General features: G+C 39.3%; 3 protein-coding genes across 3 annotated transcripts in view; 2 read left to right on the top strand and 1 right to left on the bottom strand.

Moving 5' to 3' along the window:
* Positions 1-286: 286 nt before the first annotated feature.
* On the top strand, positions 287-4,300 carry cybc1 (cytochrome b-245 chaperone 1). The gene is made up of 6 exons (XM_069664425.1): positions 287-409; positions 1,850-1,937; positions 2,077-2,118; positions 2,228-2,398; positions 2,495-2,639; positions 3,344-4,300. The coding sequence occupies exons 2-6, from the start codon at positions 1,850-1,852 to the stop codon at positions 3,501-3,503; spliced, it is 606 nt and encodes a 201-aa protein (XP_069520526.1). The 5' UTR covers positions 287-409; the 3' UTR covers positions 3,504-4,300.
* Positions 2,705-8,796, bottom strand: hexd (hexosaminidase d). Its single transcript, XM_069664423.1, has 12 exons — positions 8,564-8,796; positions 8,380-8,481; positions 8,139-8,254; positions 7,830-7,917; positions 7,552-7,716; positions 7,277-7,460; positions 6,278-6,349; positions 5,965-6,163; positions 5,458-5,619; positions 5,262-5,369; positions 4,799-4,888; positions 2,705-4,681 (listed from the first exon to the last, which is right to left on the bottom strand). The coding sequence occupies exons 2-12, from the start codon at positions 8,464-8,466 to the stop codon at positions 4,510-4,512; spliced, it is 1,443 nt and encodes a 480-aa protein (XP_069520524.1). The 5' UTR covers positions 8,467-8,481; positions 8,564-8,796; the 3' UTR covers positions 2,705-4,509.
* Positions 8,797-8,971: 175 nt separating this feature from the next.
* The window catches only part of ogfod3 (2-oxoglutarate and iron dependent oxygenase domain containing 3), a 29,456-nt gene continuing 11,020 nt past the window's right edge, over positions 8,972-27,407 (top strand). The window contains exons 1-8 of the mRNA XM_069664424.1: positions 8,972-9,131; positions 12,531-12,757; positions 15,405-15,480; positions 15,578-15,620; positions 17,683-17,747; positions 18,418-18,474; positions 18,980-19,133; positions 25,113-25,236. Of these exons, the coding sequence (XP_069520525.1) occupies positions 9,067-9,131; positions 12,531-12,757; positions 15,405-15,480; positions 15,578-15,620; positions 17,683-17,747; positions 18,418-18,474; positions 18,980-19,133; positions 25,113-25,236 (811 nt within the window). The 5' untranslated portion in view covers positions 8,972-9,066. The remainder of the gene's footprint in view (positions 9,132-12,530; positions 12,758-15,404; positions 15,481-15,577; positions 15,621-17,682; positions 17,748-18,417; positions 18,475-18,979; positions 19,134-25,112; positions 25,237-27,407) is intronic.

The following is a 27,407-nucleotide window of genomic DNA, read 5'->3' as shown; positions in this document are numbered from 1 at the left end:
CGCTAAAAGAGAAGCAGTCTCCTCAATTGATCCGGAAGCTTAGACGATGTCTTTTTCTGACCGGTAAAAGTAAATAAATAAATATGTTTTGTTTTGATGAAGAAAATGAAAGACACGGAAACAAAAAACACTCAAAAACGTTATTTTATATATGTATCAGACTACACGGCCAAATACATAATGTGTGTTATATGTTAAGCTTTTATTTTGAAGGCGGCGCCAAAGTAGCCCGTCCAATCAGAACAGACCTATACAGGAAGGAAATATCACCCTTGCTTTACAGTTGTGTGGAAGTTGTAGCAATAATATGTGTGGAACTTCCTTATAATTCAGTGCATGTACTTCTTCCTACTAACGCTGTTTTATTAAATCTGAAAGGTCAAAATTTCCGAAAAAGAGAAGAGTTAAGGTAAGTGATACAAAACGTCAAATAGTAGGCATCTGTCAGTGTGAGACAGACAGTGATGTGTGGGTAATTCTTAACCATCATGCCCATTGCCACCGTCAGCTTAAGCAGCTTTCTTGTCTTGCTCGGTTTTCGGGTCAAATCAAAGGCGCACTACAACCAAGTCTCAAATATATATATTAATAGGTGGAGATATTCATCACAGAGAGTTGTACCATCAGCCCACTGATAGAGTTGAATGGACTTTCACTAAAGCTGCTCAAAGGACAGAGATATTTTAAAACAGAAGTCTCTCCCTGATAACGTTCTTTCTATTAGGATGATTCTCAGTAGATCATTTCAAAAGATTTCAGTTTTTTGTCCATTTCTTCAAGTATATAATGGTTCCAGTATAAACAATAGTTGTCAGTAATATATCTGGAATATCCTGATTAACTAGTAGGCTACATTGTTTTTTGACAGACCACAGTTGTTGGTTCCTTTTCAGTAATATTAGGGGAATGTCTAGACCTGCTTTATATGTAATGTATTAAGAAGCAACCTTTGTTAATTTTTGTCACTACATGAAAAAAAAAGTGATTAATGAATCGGCCATGGCTTTGAGAACCAGCAAGGGAGGCACCGAATTGTATACAGTTCTACGCTATATACAGTATATCTCAGGTCAAACCTGAGAGCCTGGGCCAAGGTTTTTGAGGCTACTTATTTAGATAAATTAATTCATTTAGAATTGAATTGAACTTTAGTGACATACAAGTTTAGATATGAGACAATGAAGATTTAAAACTATAGACACAGTAGGGCTTTTTATTAAGTGTGTCTACAAGACTATCTTGTAACAAACCAGATCTTGCCTCAAGCCAATGCTTTTGCAATTTGTTATTCTTTTAATTTTGAATACTTCTTAACAAACTGTCACTTGGCCTTTCAAAAAAGGGGACTTCTTGAAAAGTCAATTAGAAAAAGAACAGGTTTAAATAATATAATTAATGATTGCTAAATAGTGGCCTCCTATACACTTCAATACAACAGAGTCAGTGTTCTGTGAATTTTTAAGCCAATGATAAAGTAGATAGTGTTATAAGAAACTCCTGTGCTTTTGCTCCTAGATATAGGGCAAGAACATCTGCCCTGAAAAAGACCAACTAATTTAGCACAGAGTTGTTAATATACATTCAGCCAGGAGCTTTTGGGACTCCTAGAGGTCTGCTGCCATGGGATAGTTACCCTGGTTTTGCAGGTTTGTTAGTCATCAGAAAGTGAGACAAGAACTGAGAAAAACCTGGGTGCATACAGCCCCTGTCAGCATTGTTACTTACACTAGGCCAAGCAAGAACAGTTTCTTTAGTGATTTTGGTGAACTGGCTCTTTAAGGTGTTATAGTAATGTAAAATAGACATTTAGTATATGAAATTTTACATTCATATTCCTGCCGTTGTTTAGATGGGGTACATGACAGTAGAGCAACACAGCTTCACCCTGCTCCATCTGAAGAGATCCCCGGGCATTCGTTCCTGGTCACTTCTTGTCGGTAAGTGTGCATGCAAAGGTTCATACAAGCTATCTATCTACAATCTATCTACAGTATATACAAATATGAAAAACTAAACTTTAACACTGACGCTCCCTGTATTTCCTCCAAAACTGTAAGTCTCTTATTTTCATTGCAGGTATAGCATCTGTTGGGTTGGCTGCTGCTTACTACAGCTCAGGTACACAAACTGGACTGACATCATCCGTCAGTAATTTAAAACTACAGGTTTATATAACTTTTCTCAGTACTTACTGTAACTCATACAGCTTTTTGTGTTATTCATACAGACAGCATCTTGTGGAAACTTTTCTATGTGACTGGCTGCCTTTTTGTAGCCATGCAGAACATGGATGAATGGGAGGAGGCTGTGTTTGACAAAACCAAGAACCTGATTGAGCTAAAGAGCTTTAGTTTGTATGCTTTGGTCCTGACGTTGTGGAGGAAGGGGCACGAGAAAGGTCAGTAACCCCACTAGGTGGTTTACCTAGTACAGTAGTCTCCTAGTCTTGTAGTAATTTATGTATTCCATCTTAAGTTTTATTTTTTTCTCTTAGTTGTGTTGGATCTGACACAGCTGTGTGACATCAACATCCAGGAAGAGAGGGTACGCTATTTGGGGAAGGGCTACCTGCTGATACTGCGGATGGCTGCAGGCTTCTCCTATCCCCTGACTCAGAGTGCCACAATGGGGAGTCGCAGGTATATCTCAAGAGTCAGTGGACACACCAGTTAAAGCGATTCAACACTGATTTGCCATTCACATAACAGAGCTTAAAGTCCCTTTAATGAACAAGTTAAGATATATAGGCCACAAACAATGTTAACCGGTGGATGAAATCGAGCACAGCAGTGAAATCTCCATAGACGAACATTTATGGGTTGTTGGAGTGCAGTGACACCCAGAGTTAACTGATTAGTCTGGCAACTGCAACAATTGTCAAACTGCTGTCAAGCTTTGCACCAGAAGCAAGGAGGAAATGTAGCAATGAACACTGTAGACAGGAGATGCTTATATACACATGTAGCTCCTCTTTTTAATATTGCTTGACATTCTAGTATGTTGAGTCCAATCAATGTAAAAGCTGCTTTGTGTTTGCACTACATTTAAACTACTTCTTTATAAGGTGATAGAATTTCAGTGTTGTGTTAGCTACAGTTTCTTAATGACTCAAATGTAGTACTGTGTTACTTTCCTGGCATCTAAAGAAAAAAATGGTTGTATTATGAACCATCATTAATGAATTTTCAGATGTAATGTTGATGATGACTTCATTTGACCTAGATCCAGAGTCTAACTACTGTCTGGTAGAAAATCAGAACAATTGAAAAAATCCATATTGCAAGTAACACAGTGTAATACAATTTATTCCAATTCTCCTTCTGTGCCATCTGTTACCCTTCAGCGATGTGGAGGCAGTGGATGTACTGCTGAAGCGCTTCCTGGGTCTGGAGGAGCTGCAGCAACGCAGGCAGCGGGAGGAAGAGGCAGAGTATGGAGAGGTGGAAGAGGAAGACTCATTGGACAACAGCAGTGTTTCAGAAGAGGAAGCTGACAAACACTGATCCTACTTAGACTAGCAACCTTGCTGTTACTTTGTATGGATTAAATTAGGGGCATTATGGCAGTGCTAAGGCATTACAGAGGGTCCATTTTTGTGATTCTTCTATTACATATTACACTGTTAGCATGTGGCCTCTTTCAGCGTCTCCTAACAGATTTAATTCATGGTGTTTTTATATTCCAGGCGGGGTGATAAGAGCCTAGGGCCATAACCTTTTTTTAAATTTAATTTTCATGTTAACTGGGGTGGAAAAAAATCATCCAATAAAATAATTTGTCAAGCAATCCTAGTTTAGTCAAGTTAAAGTTTTCTTATACAGTTAAAGGTAATGGAAGAATGAGACATCCTTTATTTTACTGTAAATGTCGCTCTCAGTGAATATCATGCCTTAACTGGTTGGATCTAATTACTGTTTGAGAATACACTCCACATTACAGAATTACTGTGCCTTCCTACTGAGCTCTAATAAGTGTTTATGCTTTTAATGTTAAGTGCTTTTCCCACAGTTTTCAGGACCACCCGGTTGATGATCTCCTTTTGCATTGTTGTTCCTCCTTACCCAGTCTGCAATCCGGATATATGCATGTTCAAACTGTGATCAAGCATGAAGGATTTTCATGGCTGAATCAAGAGTAAATTATGGGTGAAATGCTTTATTCTGTAGCCATTTTGTCTTTGAACATCCATTGACTTCTTGTGAACAGTATACTGAATCTCAGGCGAACTCTTTGATATGTTGGTCAACTAAAAATATATTTTGTTGACTGATTTTATTGTCTGTGTTTATTTAATACATATTTTTGGAATTATATAAAGATTTTCTAAATATGTATATGAAAGTCCTCTATCAATATTTTGTTTAATTGCAACAATAAGTGCAATTCACAAACAGCAGTTTGTGAATTGCACAAGTTACACATGAAACAAGTTACACATGAAAAAAAAAATTAGTGTTAGATGCAAAAAGACCTGTATTGGAATATCGGATTCTGATCTGGCAAAATATTCTATGGCACCATCTCCTTAACACAGGCTCTGATATCCTCTGTTATCCTCTGTAGAGGAGCCATTACTGGGCTGACATGTTCCTCTATCCACTCTTGGGCTGTTGAATCTGGGTATAGACGCAGCATCTCATCTCGCACAGCCTCCACCTTCTGTTGTAATGTAGTCAAAAACCTGAGGAGACAAGATCAGACGGGTGTCTATGGAGGCTTAACAGGATTTCTCTGTGAATTTCTGAATGGTAAGGCAGTGTGCTGAAAATGTAGCTGTAGGAAAACAAATTATTCTCACGTTGATGCCTGGCTGTGAATCTGCATGGTAATGAGCGGGGTTACCATCTTCCTCCGTCTGTGGTAGGGGCTGAACCATCCTCTTACAAACCTACGGTAGTGCAAGCATTTAATTATTCAGCTGTTTATATATAGCAGTAAATACAGGATACAGATTTTTATCTATTTCTGAAAGATTTGAAAAACATTATTTGCTTTCTAGCTGATAGATAAAAAGATTGATACCTTTCTTATGTCTGTTGGCTAAATATGAGGCTTCAGCAAGCTGCCTGTTAGGTTAGCTTAGCACAGAGTGCAGATTGCATAGTATAACGAGAGTATCTACATTGGCCATTTTAAGCTTAGCTAACTAACTTCTGACTTTATCCTCATATTTTGCCAACCAACATGAAAGAAAGCTTAATAAGATAAAATAGACATGACACTAGAAATGAAATATTGTGCTAACAAGACCCAAGACTCACATGTCATTTTCAAAAAATCGAATGTTCTCTGAGCTCAGCAGTGAATTGAGCTCCACAATTAACTCAGCAAGTCTCTGTCCTGGGAACAGTAAGTTGTCTGCAGAAGTCCTAAAAGACACAGAAAAAAACCCTGTGAGGCAAAGTATACAGACATACAGTACAGACGACATAGTGACTGGGTGGTGCCAGACCTCACCTCCCCATGGCTTCTACCTCCACTGATGAAACACCCAGTCTCTCAGAAACTTTGATTTGATCCTCAACACTGAACTGACCACAGCTGAGAGTGTGGAGACAGGCTGCTAGTGATGGAAGCGCCACAGGCATCAGCTCACACAGCACCGACAGGTGGTCAAACCTGACAGTGGGAGAATAATGGACCATGTAAACAGTTCTGTGTTTACTGCATTTCTGGGTTTTTTGATGTAACATCAAATTATTTCTGGTTAATGAAGTCAGTCAGACCCTAACAAAACAAACACAACACAAAAATTGTTGGAACAACCAATGAGCACCTTTTTTCTACATTCTACATACTGGTGTATGTTGTTACCCCTGTGCTTTTTATCTTCACATTTATGCTTGTGAAAAATCATTGCGCATTCATTTCTACCAACAACAAACACAGTCCTGGATTCAAACTTGATGTCATGCAATAAATCACTCCAACAAAGTAGGAGACGAGCAGTAATTGAACACTAACCTTTGCCAGCCTGTGATGGCGATGCCCTGCAGGTTTACACCAGCAGATAAAGAGGCAGCCACCTTCAGCCACTGCAAATGATTATCCACATGTCTCTGTGTGCTCGGCACACAGGTGTAAACACTGGTGGAGCCTTTAAAGGAGCTGGCTGTCCACAGGTCTGACATACCAGCACTGCAGTACTTCTCCAGCAGAGACACTGGACAACACGGAAAATGTACATCACTACTAACAAAGCACTGTGTATGTTAATGTCAATAAGGTGTAAGGGTGACATATTTAAATACTGATTTCCAAAGCAAACAGTTCTTACCAGTTTTCTCAACATCTAGATTAGGGGTGTAGTCCCACAACATTGGCTGGACGAGTCCCACTAGGCCGCTATCTGTGAGATGGATAAAAATAGACTTTTAGAAAAGAAGTTTCTTAAATCTTGAGTGTTGTTTAGCTGTGGGGGTGCTGATGTCCAGTTCTGATATTTTGCCGGGAAATAGGAAATAAATGTTCAATTTGCCCGGAATAAAAATAATTGGCCTAAAGACATCTGCATGAAAATTCAGTCATAGTAGTAGCACCACCTACTGGCAAAAGGAAGTAAGCCTTGTGTGTCAAACTTAATTTAATTTGCATGAAATTTCTTTAAATTTGATTAACACTACTTAAACGTAAATATAATAAGTGGGCGTTCTGTAGCGCAATGTACGGGACACATGAAGTGATATTGAACCCTGGACAGTTAATCCATGTATGCTGTGTTAAAGGAAGTTTTTAAATCCTCTAGTTATAAAAAAAAAGTAGCAATATCATTAAAGTCCTTATATATAAAAATCCTTGAATGAAATGAACAGTGACGGTAACAGTGACAGTCATTTTAGGCAAAATATACTTAAAGTAGGGATGCTCAATGCTGAAAAATAGCCACGCTGAGTATTATACAATTACACATTATATTAATAGATTTGTCACTGATGCCACAATGTATATTTAACATTTTATTCCTGAAGTTGGTCGCAGTAAAACAACATAATCAAAATACAAGTTTAATGTAGTTTAATTTGCAGCAGTGGGTCATATTTTATTTGATGTTTTGTACATAATATCCTAGTTTGTAAAATTACAAGTTACTATAGGCGTAAGATAAATGTAGTAAAGTAAACTCTTGTCCAATCAGATTACTTGTTCGGAACTAACTGTTCTTCTTTACTTCAGTAATGCCCCTGTGTCCTTTTATGGATTCACAAAACTCATGCAGTATGTGAAATATCAGTGATATCCTGGTTTAATAGGACCATCTCTATTATGTCTTCCTTACCTTTTAAAACCTCCTGACTCATGCCTCTCATCATATCATCCCACATTATGATGGTCATGTGTGGCCAAGTCTTCTTGATTGCCTTGGCCACCTTGGTCACATGACTCAGGAAAAGCTGCTCCACTGTGCATCCTGGTGAGGCCAACCAAAGCTTGGACTCCTCCCCCTCGCCAAGGATGTACACCTGGAGTAATAGTAATTGATGACACAGGAGAATTGATGTTACTTTGGATCATAAATAACTCATTTTTAAGAAAAGACAATAGCTCGCTCACCTCATCTGCTCCAATGTGCAGTGTGTTTAGGCCTGGATGCAGCTCCACCACCTGCCTCAGCATCTCCATCAACAGCTTCACCCCCTCCTCTTTGTGGGGATTCAGGGTGCCCACACAATATGGCACCTCTCTCAGCCCCCACATGGGCCGATGCTTTAACACAAACTGTGACAGAGAATGGAAGCAGCAGGTCATTTGGACAGTGAACAGCTTCTGAACCATCTGAAAATTGTGCAATAGTAGCCATTTTAAAAAGGAGAACAGGATGTTTGCCTTACTTCCATGTGACCAAATGTCTGCACAAGTGGGATGACCTCTATGCCTTTGGTTTTGGCAAATTCCTGCATAGATAATACTTCCTCTCGACTGTAAATAGAGCACATAGTACACAGACATAAATTATAGAAGGAAGTCATTTTATGGCACATCAGACTTGCATATCAAGTTTTACTTCTGTCACACACAGGAAGGATTCTAGTTTTATAACAGGATCAACAGGATGATAAGGCAGATAGAAAACAATCACAGTTGGCCCATAAATGAGTCATGAAATAATCAGTGTCCTGTGTTTACGTCCCAAACTGCACCTGTAAGCAGGCTGAGTTGTGGCCTGCAACAGCTTCAGCTCCCCCCCATAAGGAAACATGTCCTCATACTCCACCAGCAGGCCATCCACTCCCAGCTGAGAGAAGAACTCGATCAGCTGAAGGGATGAAACACACATTAGTGGACTGCAAACATGAATGACAATAGGCTATTCAACGAGTGACAGGTGTGTAAACATGTGGGGTGGAAGATCACAGGGGAAGCGACTGTGCTCTTTCTCACCTGGTGAAGGTATCCTACTCTTGGAGGGGCACCTTTCAAATCAAGGTGAACTAGTCTCTTTCCTTTTGGCCACGGTTTGCACGTCATTCTGCCTGAAACAGTCTGCAGGCACAAACAGAAATCCGTATTCAGCCGTAGTTTGTTTTTGTTTGTAAAGGGACATTAAATAATGTTTGTAACTCACCAGAACAGCGTAGACCAAGTCAGAATCAGAGCTGGGATGTTAGAGAGGACTGACACAGCGAATATGATGTTGTTGAGAGGTGGATCACCTTTTCTGCACAAGAAACGCTTCTCGATCGCTTCCACTGCTGTCAAGGCTAAAGCACAGTGTAGGTAATCGATTAATTTAGTCTTAGAGTTTAATCATGCCGATTAAATGATGTAAGCATTCAACTTTTGTGACGCTCGAGACACAGTTACAAATGCAGGATAAGGATATGGCTATATTTTTTTTGCAACGATGCTTTGCAGTAGAACTCACATGACTTTGACGTGGTCCAATCAGAGCCCTGCTTTCTTTTCCAGAGAGCCAATAGATATGCCGATATGCGTCCACCAGGAAATGGAATGAGATTCAGGTGGTAGCACTAGCCCTAGGTGGTAGTACGGCATGATAAGTCAAGTCGAGACTAACTGTATGACGGTATCTTGTAAATGCTATGCAGAAGAAGTTTTTGAGTTATAATGGCGCTACTGCGAATGAGAAACACGCAGGGTTCTAACACTGAGATTGAGAAGAAAATTAAAAGGTGAGTGAATGGAAAAGAGATGGTGTGCCAGTCAGTCAGTCAGTCTACTCAAACAATGCAGATTGAGGTAAAAACCTGGCTGAAACTAGTGCCAAACTGAAGCTATAATTATAGACGTAAATGCAGTCTTCAGTTCGAAGAACATTTTTCTTTACCATATGGAGATTATGCCTTAGCGTACAGCTTTTATTAATCACTGCTAATTCCACTTATGACATTGTCCTGTTGCGTTATGGAGGACGAAACATTACTGAACCACAACAACAACAAAAAATCATAAATTCCTCCAGGAAAATAAACGTATAAAATGATATCTGTATTTTGGTGTCTGTGTGTTAGTGAGGTTTGAGGTAGAACTAAAATCACTCAATCAATTACTGACAGATTATTCTGATTGATAAGTAATTTACTTATTTTATTTATTTAAATGTATTTAAACAGGAAAAGCCTCATTGAGATTAAAAATCTCCTTTACAAGAGTGTCCTAGCCAAGACAGACAGCAACACATTTTAACAACATTTCAGACATACAACACATAACAATTACAATCAATATTCGCGGTCACATAGCGAAAGGTCATTAGTCAAAGCATCTCCAACGTGATGCATCTTCCTCCAACGCTTTCAATCTACTTTTAAAAAGATTTAAAGAGATCAGCTCCTGTAGACCCACATCATCCTGCAGCAGATTCCTAGCCACAGGAGCAGCTTTCCTAAAACCCATTTTACCAATTTCAAGACTTTGGGGACAGGTAGCAAAAATAAGTCTTGTGAATGGGTCACAGAGCGAAGACTGTTGCTTCCAGCATTTTTCAGATGAATGAAATTGCATAAGTAAGAGGGAGAAGAATTGCCTTAAAAAAAGGACATGCCAGTGATTCAGTCTAGGGATGGACAGTGCAGGCCAGCCAACTTGAGCACACAGGGAGCAATGATGAGTTTGGGCCTTAAGAATCTTAGTGATCCTCAATGCTCCATGGTATACAGTATCCAGAGAGTGAAGGCATTTAGAAGGTGCATGCATATAAAACATCACTGTACTCAATCAGGGGCATTGAAGTAGCAGCAACAAGTCTTCTTTTCGTAGAAAAAGAAAAGCATAATTTATTGCTGAAATAAACGCCCTGCTGCCACTTCAACTTCCTTATGAGTTGCTGAATATGAAGCTTAAAAGATATCCAATCATTAATCAAGGATCCCAGGTATTTCTAAGAAGATACAGACTCAATCACACCACCCTGAAATGTAACAGATGACAGGTTTAGTGGCTTTGTCTTTGAGTTTGTAAGCATTGTGAGACTTGTTTTATCAGGATTCAAGATCAATTCCAGATCAGAATCAGAATCAGCTTTATTGGCCAGGTATGTTCACATACAAGGAATTTGACTCCGGTTTAACATTGCTCTCTATATACACTTAAACATTAAATATTAAACTAGTATCTACAAGCCTGCGAAAGACCATAGTGCAAGTATGAGGAGTGCAACGATGCTGAAATATATATGATTTAGAAATAATATGTAATTATGTAACAGAGTGGTTAATGTATAGTATTTACAATAAAAAAAACTGCATAGATTCGTGCCAGATGACGGATGATAATTACATGAATAAAGTGTGTGTCCACATGATGAGATGAACAATAACCTTACTGTAACCTTATTTACAGGTGACAGGGTTTTTCCTCACTGATTGCTCTGACGCTCTGTGACTGTTATGTGTTCATCAGAGTAACAGCCTGTGGGAAGAGACTGTTTTTGTGTCTGGTTGTTTTGGCATACAGTGTTCTGTAACGCCTACCAGAGGGGAGAAGTTTAAACAGTTTGTGTCCGGGGTGCGAGGGGTCTGCAGTGATGTCCGTTGTAGTCTGTTTCTGTCCTGTTTGGTGGCAGATCCAAACAGTGATTGAGTATGCAATTTTAACTCTTGAAAAGTGTGTTGTACAGTATCAAAGGCACCTTATAAGTAACAGAGAGCCTGATATTGTGTTGGAGTGGAGCAGTAAATAACAGTATCATCCGCATAGAAGTAGAAATTTGCAGAATAACCTTTGAGTAATACGGTTGAGTCCACCTGACATACAGTATAGAGGCTTTGCCTAAGAGGATAAAAACTTTTAAATGATCCATTACTCCTCTGATTTTAGTAAAATTGAGAATTGTTAAGTTTTGCTCCCTTTACGTCTGACAGCAGGATATTCTGTTTGGTGGAATCAATGACTGTATATATACTTTTTATACAGTCTATGGGTGGAATGAAGACAAGTACTTTAATGCATGCAGATGTTTAAATGAAAAGAGACTATTAACATGATCTTTTGGATATTTGTAAACACAAGGTTCAACTTAGGCCCCAGCTCCTCCCCAGCTCAAGAGTGAGCGGGAAAGCAGCATTATTAGTCAAGCAGCGAGAGTGAATAAAGGGAGGGAGTGGCGTTAGCGAGAACAAAGCACTGAATCAGACAAGGCAGCATGTCTCATCTGTTTTATATCAGTATTCTTTTTTATTGTTGGAGAGTTTTTTAGTTTTATTTATGGATTCTTTAACAGCCATCTTGTGGTCCAGCCATTGAAAGCACCGTGTAATTGATTTAAATTTTTATTTTGCCTTGGTCTGAAAAGTTTTTACATTGGTTCAACCATATGAAGCACTTTCTTAACTTAAAGTAAAGTTTTAATGAAGTTTCCAATAATTATTGTTTTTATTTATGCTTTTTTCCCTTTTTTTTTTTTTTTACAGCAAACTATTTTAGCTTTTATAGATTATTTTACTCTTTCTATTTATTTAAACAATGTATCCATTGTAACTTCAAGCTCAATATGACATCACTTGCTTGCTTAACAGTTTTAAAGCACATTCTAAATGACAACGTATGGCTTTTACTAGTTACAATGAACTCAGGTTGATTTGAGGTGTACTGTTCAGTTGGCCTGTCATATCTGGTAATTTATTGTTTGTTTTGACAGTTAATTTACTCGAGAGAGGCGTCACAGCAAATTAAAATCCTCTTTGTTTGCTTTTCCTCCTGTTACTATACAAGTGGATCTGTATTTCATATTGTCAAATAATTCTTTATTTTTTACTTTAACCAGGAATTGCCTTGATATTAAAATCAGTTTTCCAAGTGAGACCTGGCAAAGACAGAACACAAACTAGAAATCATAATTTAATTTTTCTTTTCAGATTATTTGAGCTGCTCCACAGTTGTTTCATGCAATGGGGCACATAGGCCTCGGATTTGGAGTGTTTAGAGAATATAATTAGAATAAGGATAGCACAACAAGAGTAATGTCTTACTCAGTAACTCATCTTTATTTTAGTTAAGAGTGTTAAATGGGCCACATTGCAGCAGTTGGTCAAATTCAGTTGATAATCTGGACTTTCTTCTGTCTTGGTCAGAGGCAACGCTCTGCGGCAGGGATCTGCATGGAGGGGTTCCCGAGGATCAGTGGCCGTGCTGCTGGTCGTTCTCTCTTTGTGTGGGGCGGCTACGTGGCTGTACATCACCTCTCTGGACAGTGAGATAACAGAAACACTTGTCAGCCAGAGTGAGCTGGTTAAATCCAAGCCCAGAGTCTTTACCGTCCAGTGCTCTGAAGACTATGAGAACTACAAACGTTATCCAGGTGAGGCTCTGATCCTTGCACTGTACTCAGGTACACAGGTAATCTAACTGACACCTGTCTGCTGTGTAAACATGACTGGGTTTTGATAACGACAAGCCCTCTTGATAAATACCAGGTTAATCCAGCGGCTGATGTTGGTTTCTGCTCTGCTAGTTTAACATGATATAAGAGTGGGTCAAATACAATCTCAATACAATTTATCTTTCACAACACTTAAACTTGAACATAGAGAGAAAAAGTCCAATAATAATGAAAATATATTTTATTTATAGGCGCCTTTCAAAACACTCAAGGTCACCTTACAAGGCAGAGTTTAAAACGCAAAACAACCTAACAATAAATCAACAAAATTAACAAGACAAATTTACAGTGTATAAAATCTTTGTGTACAGAGGAGCGATCAAACTGAATATGCAAATTTAGAAAGATGCAAACTGAAAGAGAATCAATGTCTCGGATGTCTGGTGGGAGAGAGTTTCAGAGGGGGGGGGCAGAGCAGCTGAAGGCTCTCAACCCCATGGAGTAAAATAATGTAAGTATTATTAGTTATAAGTACTAAAGTGTCATAAGTACAAATACTCATTGTGCATTTAAATGGTCCCCGTCAGACTTTCACTTTTACATACAATGTTTTTGGATACATATTTTGGCTTTGTATGCATGTTGCATTTTACTAACCCTAACCCAAACCATAAAGGCACAGTTAGTTTCATTGTCAGTTTTTCAGAAAAAACAAATTCAAAACCTCAAGATGTAAGGTTTTCACCGGACAGGAAGGCCATGATAGGTTATCTTAAAGAAATTATGAGCTTAAGTGGTAAGACGAATAGGTTGGTGTGAATAGAATACAATATTTCCCTCTGAGATGAAGTGGAGTTGAAGAATGAAGTAGAATAAATTGTAATCCTCTGGATAAAAAAAATGTCCCTTGAATTTGTACTTAAGTGCAATACTCAAGAAAATGTATAAAGTTACATTTCACTGTTTTAAATGAAATTCAAAGCATTTTCTCCTGAATCAGTGTGCAACGACATGAAAGGCAACCACTAGATGGCACTATAGCACAAGCTAACTTGTCCAAAATATTACTGCATTATTACTACTGCAAATGTTCCCATCTGGTTTCATCATTTTTCAGATGAATAATGAGCTGCCTATCTAAGAACATTGCAGATAAATTGAATGGAAATAAGTTCGGTTGGGCTCTCATTTAATTCCTTTTCGCATACATAAAGAGTTTGCGGAATATTTATATCATTCCTCTATGCAATTGGTATAGATGAATGTTTAAAATATAAACAGCTCGTTTGATTAGTATATAATGACTTTTCCTCAATTAATAGGGGAAATATTTAGTTTTGAACAACGAACGGACATAACAAGAATATCTGATGCCATAAACATGGGGCATCCACACCGTTTCATAAGTTATGGAATATATTTTGTTTTCCTTGTGTGTAAGAGATAGTGCTTTATGACAGTATGTATTTAACCTTGTGCTCCTGTAGTCTTTATAGTAATTAAATGGAGTTGAAAGTGTAACTGAAATTTTACAGGTCAGACTAAGTATGATGTCTGTCAGAACTGTTATGTGAGAGTGACACAATTCATAGCACATTTAGGGCTTCTGAAAACCATCAGGATTACTGCGCCATGGGCTACACAGATCTTCATCCATCAATAGTCCATCCATTATTTATACCGCTTATCCTGTTCAGGGTCGCGGGGGGCTGGTGCCAATCCCAGCTGTCACTGGATGAGAGGCGGAGTACACCCTGAACTGTTCGCCAGTCAATCACAGGGCTTAGACATCGAGACAGACAACCTTTCACGCTCACATCCATCCCTATGGGCAATTTAAAGTCTTTGGACTGTGGGAGGAAGCTGGGGTACCCGGAGGGAACCCATGCATGCCCGAGGAGAACATGTTAACTGCACACAGAAAGGCCCACTTCGTATCAACCAGGGTTTGAACTACCAACCTTCTGGCTGTGACATCTACAGTCCAAAAAGATCAACTAAAAAATAAAGAAAAGAAAAAAGAGAAACTAGAACCAGAGAGTGTTCTGTGTCTTTGCTTGAAAATTGGCGTACACAATAAATCAGTTTTAAAAAAAGAGTTTATTTCCTTCAATAAACTTCCCAATGAGTATAGGTGAGCAGGTAGGCAGTCACATTTCCGAATGTGCTGGAAATACACAGAAATAGAAAATAAGTGATGAAGAACTTTTTACTTAAATATCTGGTACCTTATTGGAATCAAAGGACTTTTTTTCCCCATCCATCTCCAAACAGACAGACATTTCCAAACCTAATTGATAAGGGTGGCTGTCTAATCTATGAAATTTGGAACAGTTTTGAGACTATTCCTCGGAGAAAGAACATTTTGCATCCTCACTATCTAAAGAAGACACAGCGGGAGGCTCAGGCCTCAAGCAATAAATTATAATCCTCAAAGTTTGGAGGGATGCCCTGAATTTTGGAGCATTAATGAGTAGAACTCCAATGAACTCCTTACCTTGCACTTTGTTTCTCTACTAGCTACTTTCTCTCTCTGCTTTGGGGCCCAAAGCCTGTGACAAGGGGATACTGCACCAAATACGATATTATTATTTTTCAAATCCTCTCTCACACGTCTGTCTCCTAGGATGCACTCCTCAGAAGTGTGGCCGTGCAGTCACAGACAGTGTGGTGACGAGAGAGGAAGCTCAGGTCCTCCGGAGGTAAACATGTCGACTTCCATACTTGTTTTTCCATTCACTGTCCTATATCTCTGCAGTGCAGCTGGATCATTATTAATGCTTTCTGTTTGTGTCACAGGCTGGCTGAGAGAGGGCTGGCGCTGGCTGGATCAGAAGGAGGGGTAAGTGTATGGCCAAATAAAATAGTTTGAATAAACGAACAGGAAGGCATACCCCGCTTTTATCACAAGTAATTTCCCAAATAAGTGCTTTTATGTGATTTCATAGATAAACACTTTTTGATCACCATTTTCAAAAGCATAACAAAATATTAAAACTGACCTTTCAGGCATTTGTTTCTTCATTTTTTGGTGCTTAATGAAAATATAATTGTAGAAACGTTCCTCAGATATTTATCTAAGCTGTAATTAATGTGTTGTTGTCTCCCCTGTGGAGTAATAATGAGCACTTTAACAACCCAGAACTAATGTTTGTCTTCTAAAAAAACTATGTTTTACATAATTACACCCCCCTTGAGTGCCCCAGCTTTTTAACAGCCCTTTCTCGAAGATGATGTAGTTTTAATTTAAGAAAATTAATAAATGTATGTATTTATTACTGCGTTTTTTAAGTATATTTGTAGCTAATCAAAGCAACAATGCTTGTATTTTTTATAAATGATTTTTCATATCGTCAAAAACCCCTAATCAAAGACTAAAATAACAATGAATTGATCCTGCTGTTGTGTGTCCACTCAAAGCCTCATGTGCATAATTCCTCTGTGCCACAGAGCTCCTTTGTTGTCTGTATTTAAGTGCATCTCAGCTTCCCTTCCCTGTCTGTGGAACTCTGCTAACAAGTCATGGTTTGTTATCAACTTGCAATGATTGTCATGTTTATGCGAGTATTTGGCCCAACAATGACAAAAAGGTCATTTTGAAGGTCCAGTGAAAGGCTTGCTTGAATGTGTATGTCTGTTCATGAAGCACTGGGCCTACAAGCTTGGTTGCAGTTGTAATGAAGTTATACTATCACTACTGTGTTTGAATGTTTATGACTTTCAACACTGTTAGCTACTAGACCAATATCCACGACAAGTTCCCCCCTTGCATCCTGTTTTTAAAGAAAAAAATAAATATGCAGGATCAATAGCAATCTGCTGTCATTTGAACTCTTAACACTATTTCAATGAGCGACCAGTGGTAAAAAAAAAATCTAATTTTAAGGATAAACTTGCAAAAAATGAAACTCTCACAATTAAGTGTGCATCATGGTTACTTTTTTGGCACTGGTGCTACTGTATAACGGAGATAACTCCAAATCATATCAAGGTAACCAGAATATGTTTCACTTCTTTTCAGACAGGCTGTTTAATAATGTAAATTATTTCTTTATTGTTAATTTATCATAGTGAATGTGTTTCCTGCAATTGATTCAACCAGTACTGGTTCAGTAGTATTGACATAGAATTTAAAATAAAGTACAGTGTGCCTATCTGGCATCGAAGGAAGAGTTCGCCCTGTGTAATGTTCTGGCTCACTGGTGTGTTTTTAAATGAGATTTGTTCAACAGTCGAGCTCTGTTGCACTGAGAAATAAGGTATTTCAGGTTTGGATACACGCACAATAGCAGGTAGTAGAATCCATTCATTGTAGATTTTGGTCTTTTCATGGGATTTGTTTAATAGCTAGACTAAAATTAACTAAAATCCTATCAAGTATGGTAAGTTCACAGTCACACAACTAGTAGTTATCTAACATCTGTTATCCAAATTTTAGACATAAACATAAATTCTTTATCATCGATAGTCCCAGCTGTAATGGACCTCTCTTGACACTAGGAGGCAGGCTGGCACAATAAGCAAAGCAACAGCTTGCTGAGCTGCTCTGGCAGATCAAACATAGAGTAATATTCTCACCCAGAGACGTCCAAGCGTCCCTGGCATGCTCTATCTCAAACTAACCATCCCCAGCTCACCTGGTCCACAGCCAATAAAGGACCTGCTTATGGAGTGAAGGGAGGGGAAGCAACAGGGGGACTTCTGAGGAAAGGACAGAGCACTACCCCTAAGGAGTTGAAAAGCAATAACAAGTAAAGGGCAGAGTGAGAACGCCAGGAAAAGCCCACAAAGGGAACACCACTAAGCCTTGTAACAAATACTGTGCCATACATGTACATCAATAGCCAGTATTTTTTTTCCAGTTCATTTGAAATTCCTGCTAATTCGTGTTTGTTCCCTTACAGGCCTCCATACTTGACCTGCACTCTGGAGCGTTGTCGATGGGAAAACAGTTTGTGAACATCTACAGGTGGGAAAGTTCATCTTGTCTTCTTTTTTGTTTTCTGTCCAGACTATTTTTGTGCCTACAGAAATGACATCCTGCATTATGTGCAACATTTGCAGAAATATATTCACCAAAATTCGTCATCAATCTTACTGATGCTGGTCCTTGTGAGCTGTCCTCTCCAGGTCTAGTGACCCATACCCCACCCCTAATTCATCACTGCCAGCAGAGCCCAGTTTTATTTGGATCAGCTGCTCCTCTCTTCCCTTATACCTCCTCCTTACACTCATTTCTACCTCAGTTTCCTCCCATTTCTCTCTCGTCCCACTGGGCAGGTGGTTGACATGGGATCCACAGGGACTATCTGGCAGATTTTAATCAGGAAGTGATGACGATAGCACTCGCACTCTTCACCCCCCACTGGGTAGCTCCTCGTGAGGCAGTTAGAGTTTACTATCTGCTGTGTTTGGTTGGCTGGGTGGCACATCTGCCTGGCTAATGGTGCACTGTGCCATGCCGCAAAAGTTAATTTATGCTAACAGATCCTGTCTCCTCTGTTCTTTGCCCCTCTGCTGTGTCTGTGCTCGTGTTTGTGTCTGCTCATGTGCCTCTGATTGGCCTTGTCTGCGTCCTGATTTGCCTGTCTGCGTGCTGAACTGCCTGCCTGTGATTGTGTGACGGTATATGGCTGCAGGTATTTTGGCGATCAGATCGGAGATGTTTTCACTCCAGAGGATTTCCAGCTTTACAGGTGACTATGGAGCCTTAATTAAAAGTCAGCCATGCATTTATTTCACATTCAAAAGAGTTTGGAATAAGAGTGACATTTTTTGAAAAGTGACTCAAACTCAAAAGATTATACTTTGTTCATAATAATAGTAAACACGATCCCTTACAATAATACCTTTGGTATAATTCACTTATATTTAAAGATGCACTGAATCATCAATTACATGCAATGATGTTGTTAGCCAACAAAGTTAAGTATGGATCTTTATGCCCATCACACCTCTTGGATTATTACATTTAGCAAAAACAAAACCCATGAGCACCTCAGTGAAAGTAAATTGAATAATGTCACAAAGAATTTGCTGGAAGAAGTGTTTATACAGATATCAGTCATCAGTTAATAAACTCTTAGCTGCATAACTTCAGTTGTGAATCCTATTGACTAGCTTTACCCAACGTCGCCTGCAGTATAACGGCCATAAATCATACCTCTCCAATTTGACTCATTGACTGTTTTCTACTGTCAGAGATGTACGTGGGCGAATTCAAGCCGTTATTGCTGAGACGTTTGGTTTGGACCCAACTCTGATGTACCTCACCAAGCCGACCTTCTTCTCCAGAATCAACAGCACAGCAGCCAAGACCCAACATGACGAGTACTGGCATCCGCACATAGATAAGGTAATGCCCCAAAACAGGGTTGCAACTCCTTCCACCTTGGAAGACTTCAGAGAAGTACTGAACTTGTACATTAAGTTGTGTTGGAGATGGTATTGATTTCATCAGCATTTAGCTTTAAAAGAAGAAGATACATTTATATGTATATTACGACAGGTGTAATTAAAAACTGTACAGATGTGCAGTGTCCAGTGTGTGTTAATGTAACGCATAGAGTCTGATTTAGAGTGACTGAGGGGATGGATGAGAGTCAGGTCAGGTGGGGGAGTGGGTTGGAGCCGTTGTTGATGGGGCTGGCAGCAGAGGGGAAGAAACGGTTCCTGTGTGAGAAGGTTTTGGTCCTGATGGACCGCTGCCTCTTGCCGTAGGGGAGAGGTTGGCCACAATCTTACCTGCACGCCTCAGGTTCCTGGAGAGATGGCAGATTGCAGCCAATCACCCTCTCTGCAGAGCAGATGATACGCTGCACTTGTCCTTGGAATTGGCAGCAGCGTACCAGACGGTGAGGGAGCAGGTGAGGATGGACTCAATGATGGCAGTGTAGAAGTGCACCATCATTGCACCAGTCATTAAACACATAATGTATCTGTGTTCACTGAGATTTAGTATTGGGAGTTAAAGAAAAATCAGAATGTCTGTGAAGGTTCTCAGTCATCCAGGTCATGGTAATTCTAAGCTTAATCCAAAAGGCAACTGGACTTGGTTGAAGTTCTTGAAAACGTTTCACCTCTCATGTGAAAGGCTTCTTCAGTTCTCACTGACTGGCGGACAGAGCTAGAAGTATAATAGTATATATTTTTAATTACATGATGCGTTGGCAATATTGTAACGATTACATTCATACCAATAAAGCTTTTTGAATTGAATTGAAATTGCTAGAAATATAAGCCTCTGTAGGTCATTAGTATGCCAATGGATGTGTAATCAGGGGTGAGTCTTTCGAACCAGTATGCAGTCCAATGCAATGAGGAATTCATTGACCCGTACATTGTGGAAACAAAACAACCCCTCAACAAAAGCACGGCCCAGCATAGGAGAGCCAGCTCCTCAGATCAGGACTCAGCTGTCCACCTACATCTAAAGGAAAAAGGACACTCCTTTGACGACAGCAAGGTTAAAATTCTTGGCTGATGACCGATGGTTCGAAAGAGGTGTCAAGGAAGCCATCTATGTTAGGCCACCACCTCTGTTAAGGTTGGTTTTTCCAGCTTAAGACACCACCTATTACCCACCTACAATGCAGTGTTGAATTCTCTGCCCAAACAGCTGAGATCACACTCCCTCTCAGCATGTAATGGCTCCTAATGACCTACAGAGGCTTATATTTCTAACTCTGTCCACCAGTCAGTTAGAACTGAAGAAGCCTTTCGGATGAGAAGTGAAACGTCTTCAAGAACTTCAACCAAGTCCAGTTGCCTTTTGGATTAAGCTTAGAAAAATCAGAATGGAATTGGTGCATTTATAATAACATGACAAAGATGTATTCGGCTTCTATTAAATGGGCCGATGGAAGTCACCTTAAAATTTGGAATGGTTTGTGTAGTGTGTCAGTCTAAATGTTCATGAGGTATGGGTAGTGGCCGTAAAAAATTGGATTTCAGATACATTCCACAAATGATGGGGCTGCTCGTCTGTTGGTTCGGTGCAGAATCATCTAAAAAGTTCCTTTCTTTATTTTTATACCCTTCCTGCTGACTTGTGAATGACTTTTGTCATTATTGAGGAAATGCAAAGTCCATTCACAGAAATTGGCCGATCTGTGTTATATCAGCCTTAGCTAGTAATGAAAGCTAACTACCGGCATTACAATTCAGTGAACTGAGCTACTTTGTAAGGCTACCACTCTTTTAAAACACATAGAAAACTGTAAGGAAGGTCAGATTGACTCGATTTCAACATACTTTAACCTTAAAAAGGCGCAGCAGGAGACTGAGCACTAGAGGATTTGAAAATCTCTCTCAGGTTATTTTTTATTTCACACTGAACTATTCACCAGGGCTGTCTTGGGTATCAATAATTTGATACTTTTTCATTCTCACACGTTTGAGCAAGAAAGATAAAGAGAAGCCCTCACCATGCAAAGTAGAGAGTGTATGGCGAGAGGAAGCAGCTGTTCATTATTATTACCATTAAAACATACCAGTGTAAAAAAACTCCCACTTATTAAAGGATTGGGGTTTTTTTGTACTGCTATCTTATAAAGGTTTTAAATTCTGGTATTGTTACAACACTAACATTTATATAGTGTGTAAAAATAAGTGCAATGCTACATATGCTCTCAAAAGATGATGGTGAGAAAAGAGATGCCTTTCCATACCCTGGCTTGTAGCCTGCTGCCCCTTAACTCAAACTCATATTAGCCACAGAAATAGATTAATTTTTAATGTCTTAAAATGTTTATGTTGAAACTAATTGTAGATGATTTGCCTGATTACTGGTCTTAGCCACAGGGGCTCTAACTGAAGATGTACAGGCACTGCCCTTTACCTCTCTCAAATTCTCTTTAACCATCGGTTCACACATTGAGCTGCTGCATATTTTAGATCTTGATGAACGAAGAAACATTTTTTTTTAATAAGATTTGTTAAAACAAGTGGTATTCCCTTTCAGGGAAACTTTTGAATTTCTATAACCCCCGCCTCTGCTCAGTTATGTAAACTGTCATACATAGATCATTCCTTATAAATATTCATACAGAACAGCTTTTTTGTCACCCCTTTAATGTCAGTCATGCGCTTTGCAGTGTGTTTATTGTGTTAAAAGTTGCTTGGGGACTGACAGAAAACCTTGAGGCAAGTTCGGAAGAAATTGTGTGTCTGTCTAGGGAGGAAAAAGTTTCAGTGCTTTGCAACTAATTTAGTAAAAAAGTAGGAAAACATGATTTGGGTATTTCTTCATTGGACAGGGATTCCATTGATTCAAAGTGTATGTGATGATTTTAATGCTTTCTTATTGTCTTACAACAAGGCTCTTTTAGAATAATTTGTATTTAAATATTCAGTGTAATACAGCTGACGTTTTTAGATTAGACTATTGGCCTGAAGGCGTTTTTTATTGGCATCACTCATATAACAGTTGAAGCATCTGTGCCAATATTGATTTAGTCCTCTCTTGCTAAATGAGAAATATGAGACAACAGTACATATTTACTTTGCTTGTGGTATTTCTTGGATTATAGTGTGTTTGTTGTTGCTTCGTCCATATTGATATTTGTTGCCTCATTGACTCTCGACAGCTGGAAAAATGTAATCTGAAAGGACCCACTTCTCTTCCCCATCTGTCTCTGCTGCAATTTGGGGGGTAATTGGCTAACCCATCTCTCATTTAAATGTAAATGGCCCCTGACGTCTTTTGTGCTGAATTTATTCCCCATCGATCATGTTGCTGATTAGGTGTCATAGCACCAGTTGTAGTATGACAGCAAGGAAAGTGTGTTGTATCTCATTCATGGCAGTGACAAACTTGCCTTCATGAAGAAAAATTAATCATAGGTTCAAGTGAGTCTTCAGTTTTTGGACCCAGCACAGCACTATAACTAATTTTCATCTTCAGTCAAGTCGGCTCAAGTAACTCAACAAGCTGGTTTTGGTCAAAAATTAAAAAATAAATAAAAAGAATTCTCATAATAAAAAACTCTCAAATCCAAACTGCCATTAAGCTCAAGTCATTTCCTGTATTACAGTTTAATAAAAAAAACACTATCACCCATTTCTGTGTAAAAAATGAGGGAGGCAAACCTCGCTTTAAGTTGCATAAATTAAAGAATGGCCTATTTTTATGTTTGTCAAACACATGTACATGGCACACTCACTCTCAGCTCTCCTGCCTGGTGTAGCCAGTTTCATTGTTTTCAATGAATAAGAAAAATGTACAGATTTTTGGGCAAACTTACTTTTAAAGCTGCTGCATTTTCTTTCAGTTCTGTGGAGAGATTTAGCCTCTTTTGGCATATCGTTTTAATTGATGGGCCCACAAACTGACTTATTGTCCAGCTTGTGCATTGAGCTTCGAGTCCAACTTAAAAGACTACAGATAACAACAAACTCCATCCAACTCCTGACACTTCTACTTAATCTACCTGTCTTTTTTCACAAAGCAGAATGATCATCTACAAAACAAAACAAAATTGGACTGAAAGAAAATATAAAAATGTAAACCTGTATCACAACATTAGAGCTCATTGTGCAGCTTCTTAGCCTCCATGGTTTCTCTGTACTTGATTTTATCACTCTCTTCTCCAAAGTTGTTGTTGGCATGACTCCAATTTGCTGTCTCACTATAAATCAAAACCCACTTTACTTTTTATACGCCAGCAACAAAAGATAAGGGCATCTCAGTTTACAATGAAAAGGCAGTTGCCGGTAAATAAGGCATTGAGGCAGGGAGAGACGTAGTCTTCTGTGAGATACGTGCCGGTAATATAAATAGGTTAATTGTTATGCAATCTGAAAAGTTGCACATTGAAATGATAAAACTCAACAGTTTTGTTCTCTGATTGAGCCGGGTTTGAAGTTGTTCCAGAGATTCACAAAAAACTCACTTTGTTATCTTTCTTTTGAGGTACGATCAAGCGAGAGCAATCTCAGTGTAAAAATACTGTTTGACTCTTTGAAAAGACACATTCTCCTGTTCCTTGTCAACTATCACTTTGATGTAGCATTAAAGCTATGTACTGTTCAAAGTCAGGGGCTCTCATAGATCTGAGCATCTATTATTAGTGCTGTTGTAACTTGTGCAGCATAAACAGCCCACAGCGCAGTTCATTTTGCATGATGGGATTTTCACTACATTTGAAGGCAGGGCTCCAGATTGCAGGCCTGCCCTAAAAATAAATTCCATTTAGTTACATAAATAGTTGCACCAATGCGAATTACAAGTATCCCCACATCACTTATAATTAATCAGACCCTAAGGTCTTAAGAGATGAGCAGTCCAGGTGAGGAGTCAGCAGCAAGAAAACCCGTGTGAGAAGTAAGACTGAATATTCCAACAAGATTGGCTGACGCAGCGGCCACAAACATGGGACTAAGATGCACGGACAGAAAAGGCATGCATTATTGGATGTTTTGTTCTTTGCGTGGTAAAACAGTGCACAAGATTCACAGCAGTGACAGTCTGTGTGCACTACTTCTGAAAGTCAGAAGTGAATAATAATAATATTGTATTTTCTTTTATTGTCCCATTTAAAAATCGCTGACCAAAACAGCTGATCAGATACTGTGCGCTGCATGCATAGGTACACAGGGCCGTTGTGCGGACTCTGTGGAGTAAGACATAGTGCTGAGGGAGAGGGCTGTGTTACGCCAAGGTGAAGCGGTGACAAAAATAAGAAATACAGCATACACTTAAACTGAAATGTTTGTTTATATGTATGACTCTTTTATTGTCTAAAGTATGTGGTACTCTTGGCCCCGTCTGCAGCAGTAAATAACTTAGCTTGTGGAGCAGTACTCGTATGGGCCTGTGGTCCGAGGCTCCAGGTAGACCCCTGAAAACCTCTATGGTAAGGTTCAAGCTCCAAAAGCATTGGATTCCAAACATCCCATAATGCAACCTGATAGGGTGTCTTCATTCAACCAAGCCTGTCAATCCACCCACATCTTCAAACACCAAGCCACACCCCAACAGCCTAAGCAGAGAGAACTGTGTTGACATCATCAGGGGTTACTTCTTCAAACTGGAAACAGTCCCGGGAGCCCATAAAGATCTATTAACTGTTTCCATAGGCTGAGTAGTACTCCCTATGACAGGTGAACTCACTGAAAAACTTAATACATGACTAAACTTAAACAATCACTGAGCTGTAAAGAGAATACTAATGTATTGTTTCAGTTAGTTGTGGCGTAGTACAGCCTAACATCGCTGCTAGCATGGCTGTAAAAGTTTTCAAAGTTGGTGTAGAAATTGCCGGTTGATTTACAGGCAAGACAAGAAATAGTTACTTTTTAATTCAGGTACTTCTTCCCTCTCTCACCCTGTCAGGTGACTTATGGCTCCTTCGACTACACCTCACTCCTGTACCTGTCTGACTATGGCTCTGACTTCACTGGGGGAAGATTTATCTTCATGGACCAAAATGGCAACCGGACAGTGGAACCACGGGCAGGTAACTATTAAAAACTTAATCCGCCAAACTCAGTGCTTCTTAGTTCTTCTCCCACTTCAGCTTCAAAGACTGTTTGGATTTAATGTATCATGCCTCACAGCAGCTCAGGCATCACTATCAGTAGTAACACCTGGTAACTCCTGCCTTTATCTATATAAGCCTATTAATCCACTCTTAAGTGAAGCAAGCGATTAACTGGATTTCATAATCGAGCCTTGCTTTAAATTATGATTGCTGTACTTGTACTTGCATTAGGGAATATGGAGGTGTTTTTAACCCTCTAAAATGTGTAGAAAGGAAGGCGTAATCCTCTGTAAGTGAAGAATCAGCAGCAAAGACTGCTGCATGGTGAAGGTGCAGGGAATTAGACTATATAACAAGACATATAAACTACCCTGGGGGGGTAGACATAGCAACATCTTGATCTAGAATGACACAGACGTCTGTGTCTTTTAATATAGTATATAACACATAAAGAAAATCTAGGTAACGCTGGTTTAAATGGATTTTTAATATGCATGTGTAAAAATTACATGAAAGAATATACCTTACTGACTTCAGTGTCTCAATAAAATTGGATCAGTTCTCTGGGGAGGCAGCGGGATATCAAGGAAGTTTCCGAGCTGGTCTCTTTAAAGGAATGTGCCAGAATGACTTTGGACAACTTTTTTTCACACATCAAGTTAATTTCCAGCAATGTTGCTCTACTTTTGCTCTGCCGTTTTACTGCGCAAACCTTTTCAACTAACTTTTCCTCAAGGCCAAATTTGTTTAGTGGCTAGGTTAAACACCAAACACAGATAACACAACTGTTCAGTGGTCCTGTTTTTAGTTAAAGCTAGGGCTGAAGAAGATTTGTGGAAACAAGCATGAGCTCAGTGTGCTGTGTTTTTGTTTCTGTAAGACAAGTCAATGTTATTTGAGTCATTTATTTCTCTCTAAGAGATTCAATCAATGATTTTTTCCTTTACATGTCACATCCAATCACATATGCTTCTGATGCGTATATCCTTTAGAGCACAGCTGTTGTTAGTAAAGCTGTATAAACTACTCTTTGTTGGGACTTGTAGTACTCTATTATTCATAAACCAGGAAGTGATGTTCCCGACCAGCACCCTCTTAATGGTGCAGGATTTTTGTTGACATTTAGGAAGCAAACTCCTAAAGCGTCTGAGGCCTCTCTGCCTTGCTTTCCTCACAGTTGAGACATTATACCGCTCAGAGGTAAAGCCCTCCATCATTGGAACATCAAGGAACCGTTGTCTTGGCTTTCGTTCATGTACGCCTAATGACTGTCTGAAATGCCTATTACACCTGTTGAGATAAGCTCCTTACTTCCTCCCAATCTACACTATCAGCTCTTTAGTCACGGTGATGTTCAGGAATGGGTTGTAGTTTTGGAACGACTGTGTCAGCTCCACTTTTTCATTGTTATTTATGATCCACATGCAATACAATTTGCATCCACCTTGATTTGTAGTTACTTGCTTTGCTTTATGTGAGGCCTCTATCATGTTATCGCTTGTGAAGAAGTGAAGGCTTAATAAATCCTATCAATATGTAAAACATCTTGTATCCTTCTGAGACCCGGGCTTTTGTTTGGTATGCATTTTTAATTTCTCCTACCTTTTAGGGATTAAATGGACCTAATAAGTATGAAACCTAAGAATTGTCTTTGTGGTACATTTAAAAAGTCCCAATGTCCTCCTGTGAGTACCTTGTCGTAACGGTGTTGTAGCTTGTTGCTATTGATAAAATTAGTCAAATTTGTCTGCCATATCAAGCTGCAACTGTTCATACGCATTAAATAAACAAGTTTCAATCATAAAATCTGAAGAGGTTTTGTTCCTGGTTGAGTTTTCTGTAGAGGCCGACTGTAACACATTTTGGTCGGGATCACGGCCATCTTGAATGTACACACAGTGTAATTTGCTTTTGTGACGACAAGGTGGTGGACAAAGTGTCCATGAATGAGACCAACTGGTCGAAGTTTCGCAGAATTAAATATTATGATGCTGTGAAGCCAAAATGTAATGTCCCCGTATGAGGACGCAGGGTCTCAGGAGGGTATGGCGTTACCTCTACAGCTTTACGTCCACTCCATCATAACCATCCCCTGCCATCTTTGTTCACCTTGTCCCCTCTTTCACTCCCTCCTCTGACGGTCGTCC

The sequence above is a fragment of the Semicossyphus pulcher genome, unplaced genomic scaffold (genome assembly GCF_022749685.1).
Source record: "Semicossyphus pulcher isolate SPU_LCO1_2020_fin unplaced genomic scaffold, fSemPul1.0.p SCAF_16, whole genome shotgun sequence".
In the NCBI taxonomy this organism is placed as follows: domain Eukaryota; kingdom Metazoa; phylum Chordata; class Actinopteri; order Labriformes; family Labridae; genus Semicossyphus; species Semicossyphus pulcher.
This window is presented reverse-complemented; position numbering and strand designations above follow the sequence as displayed.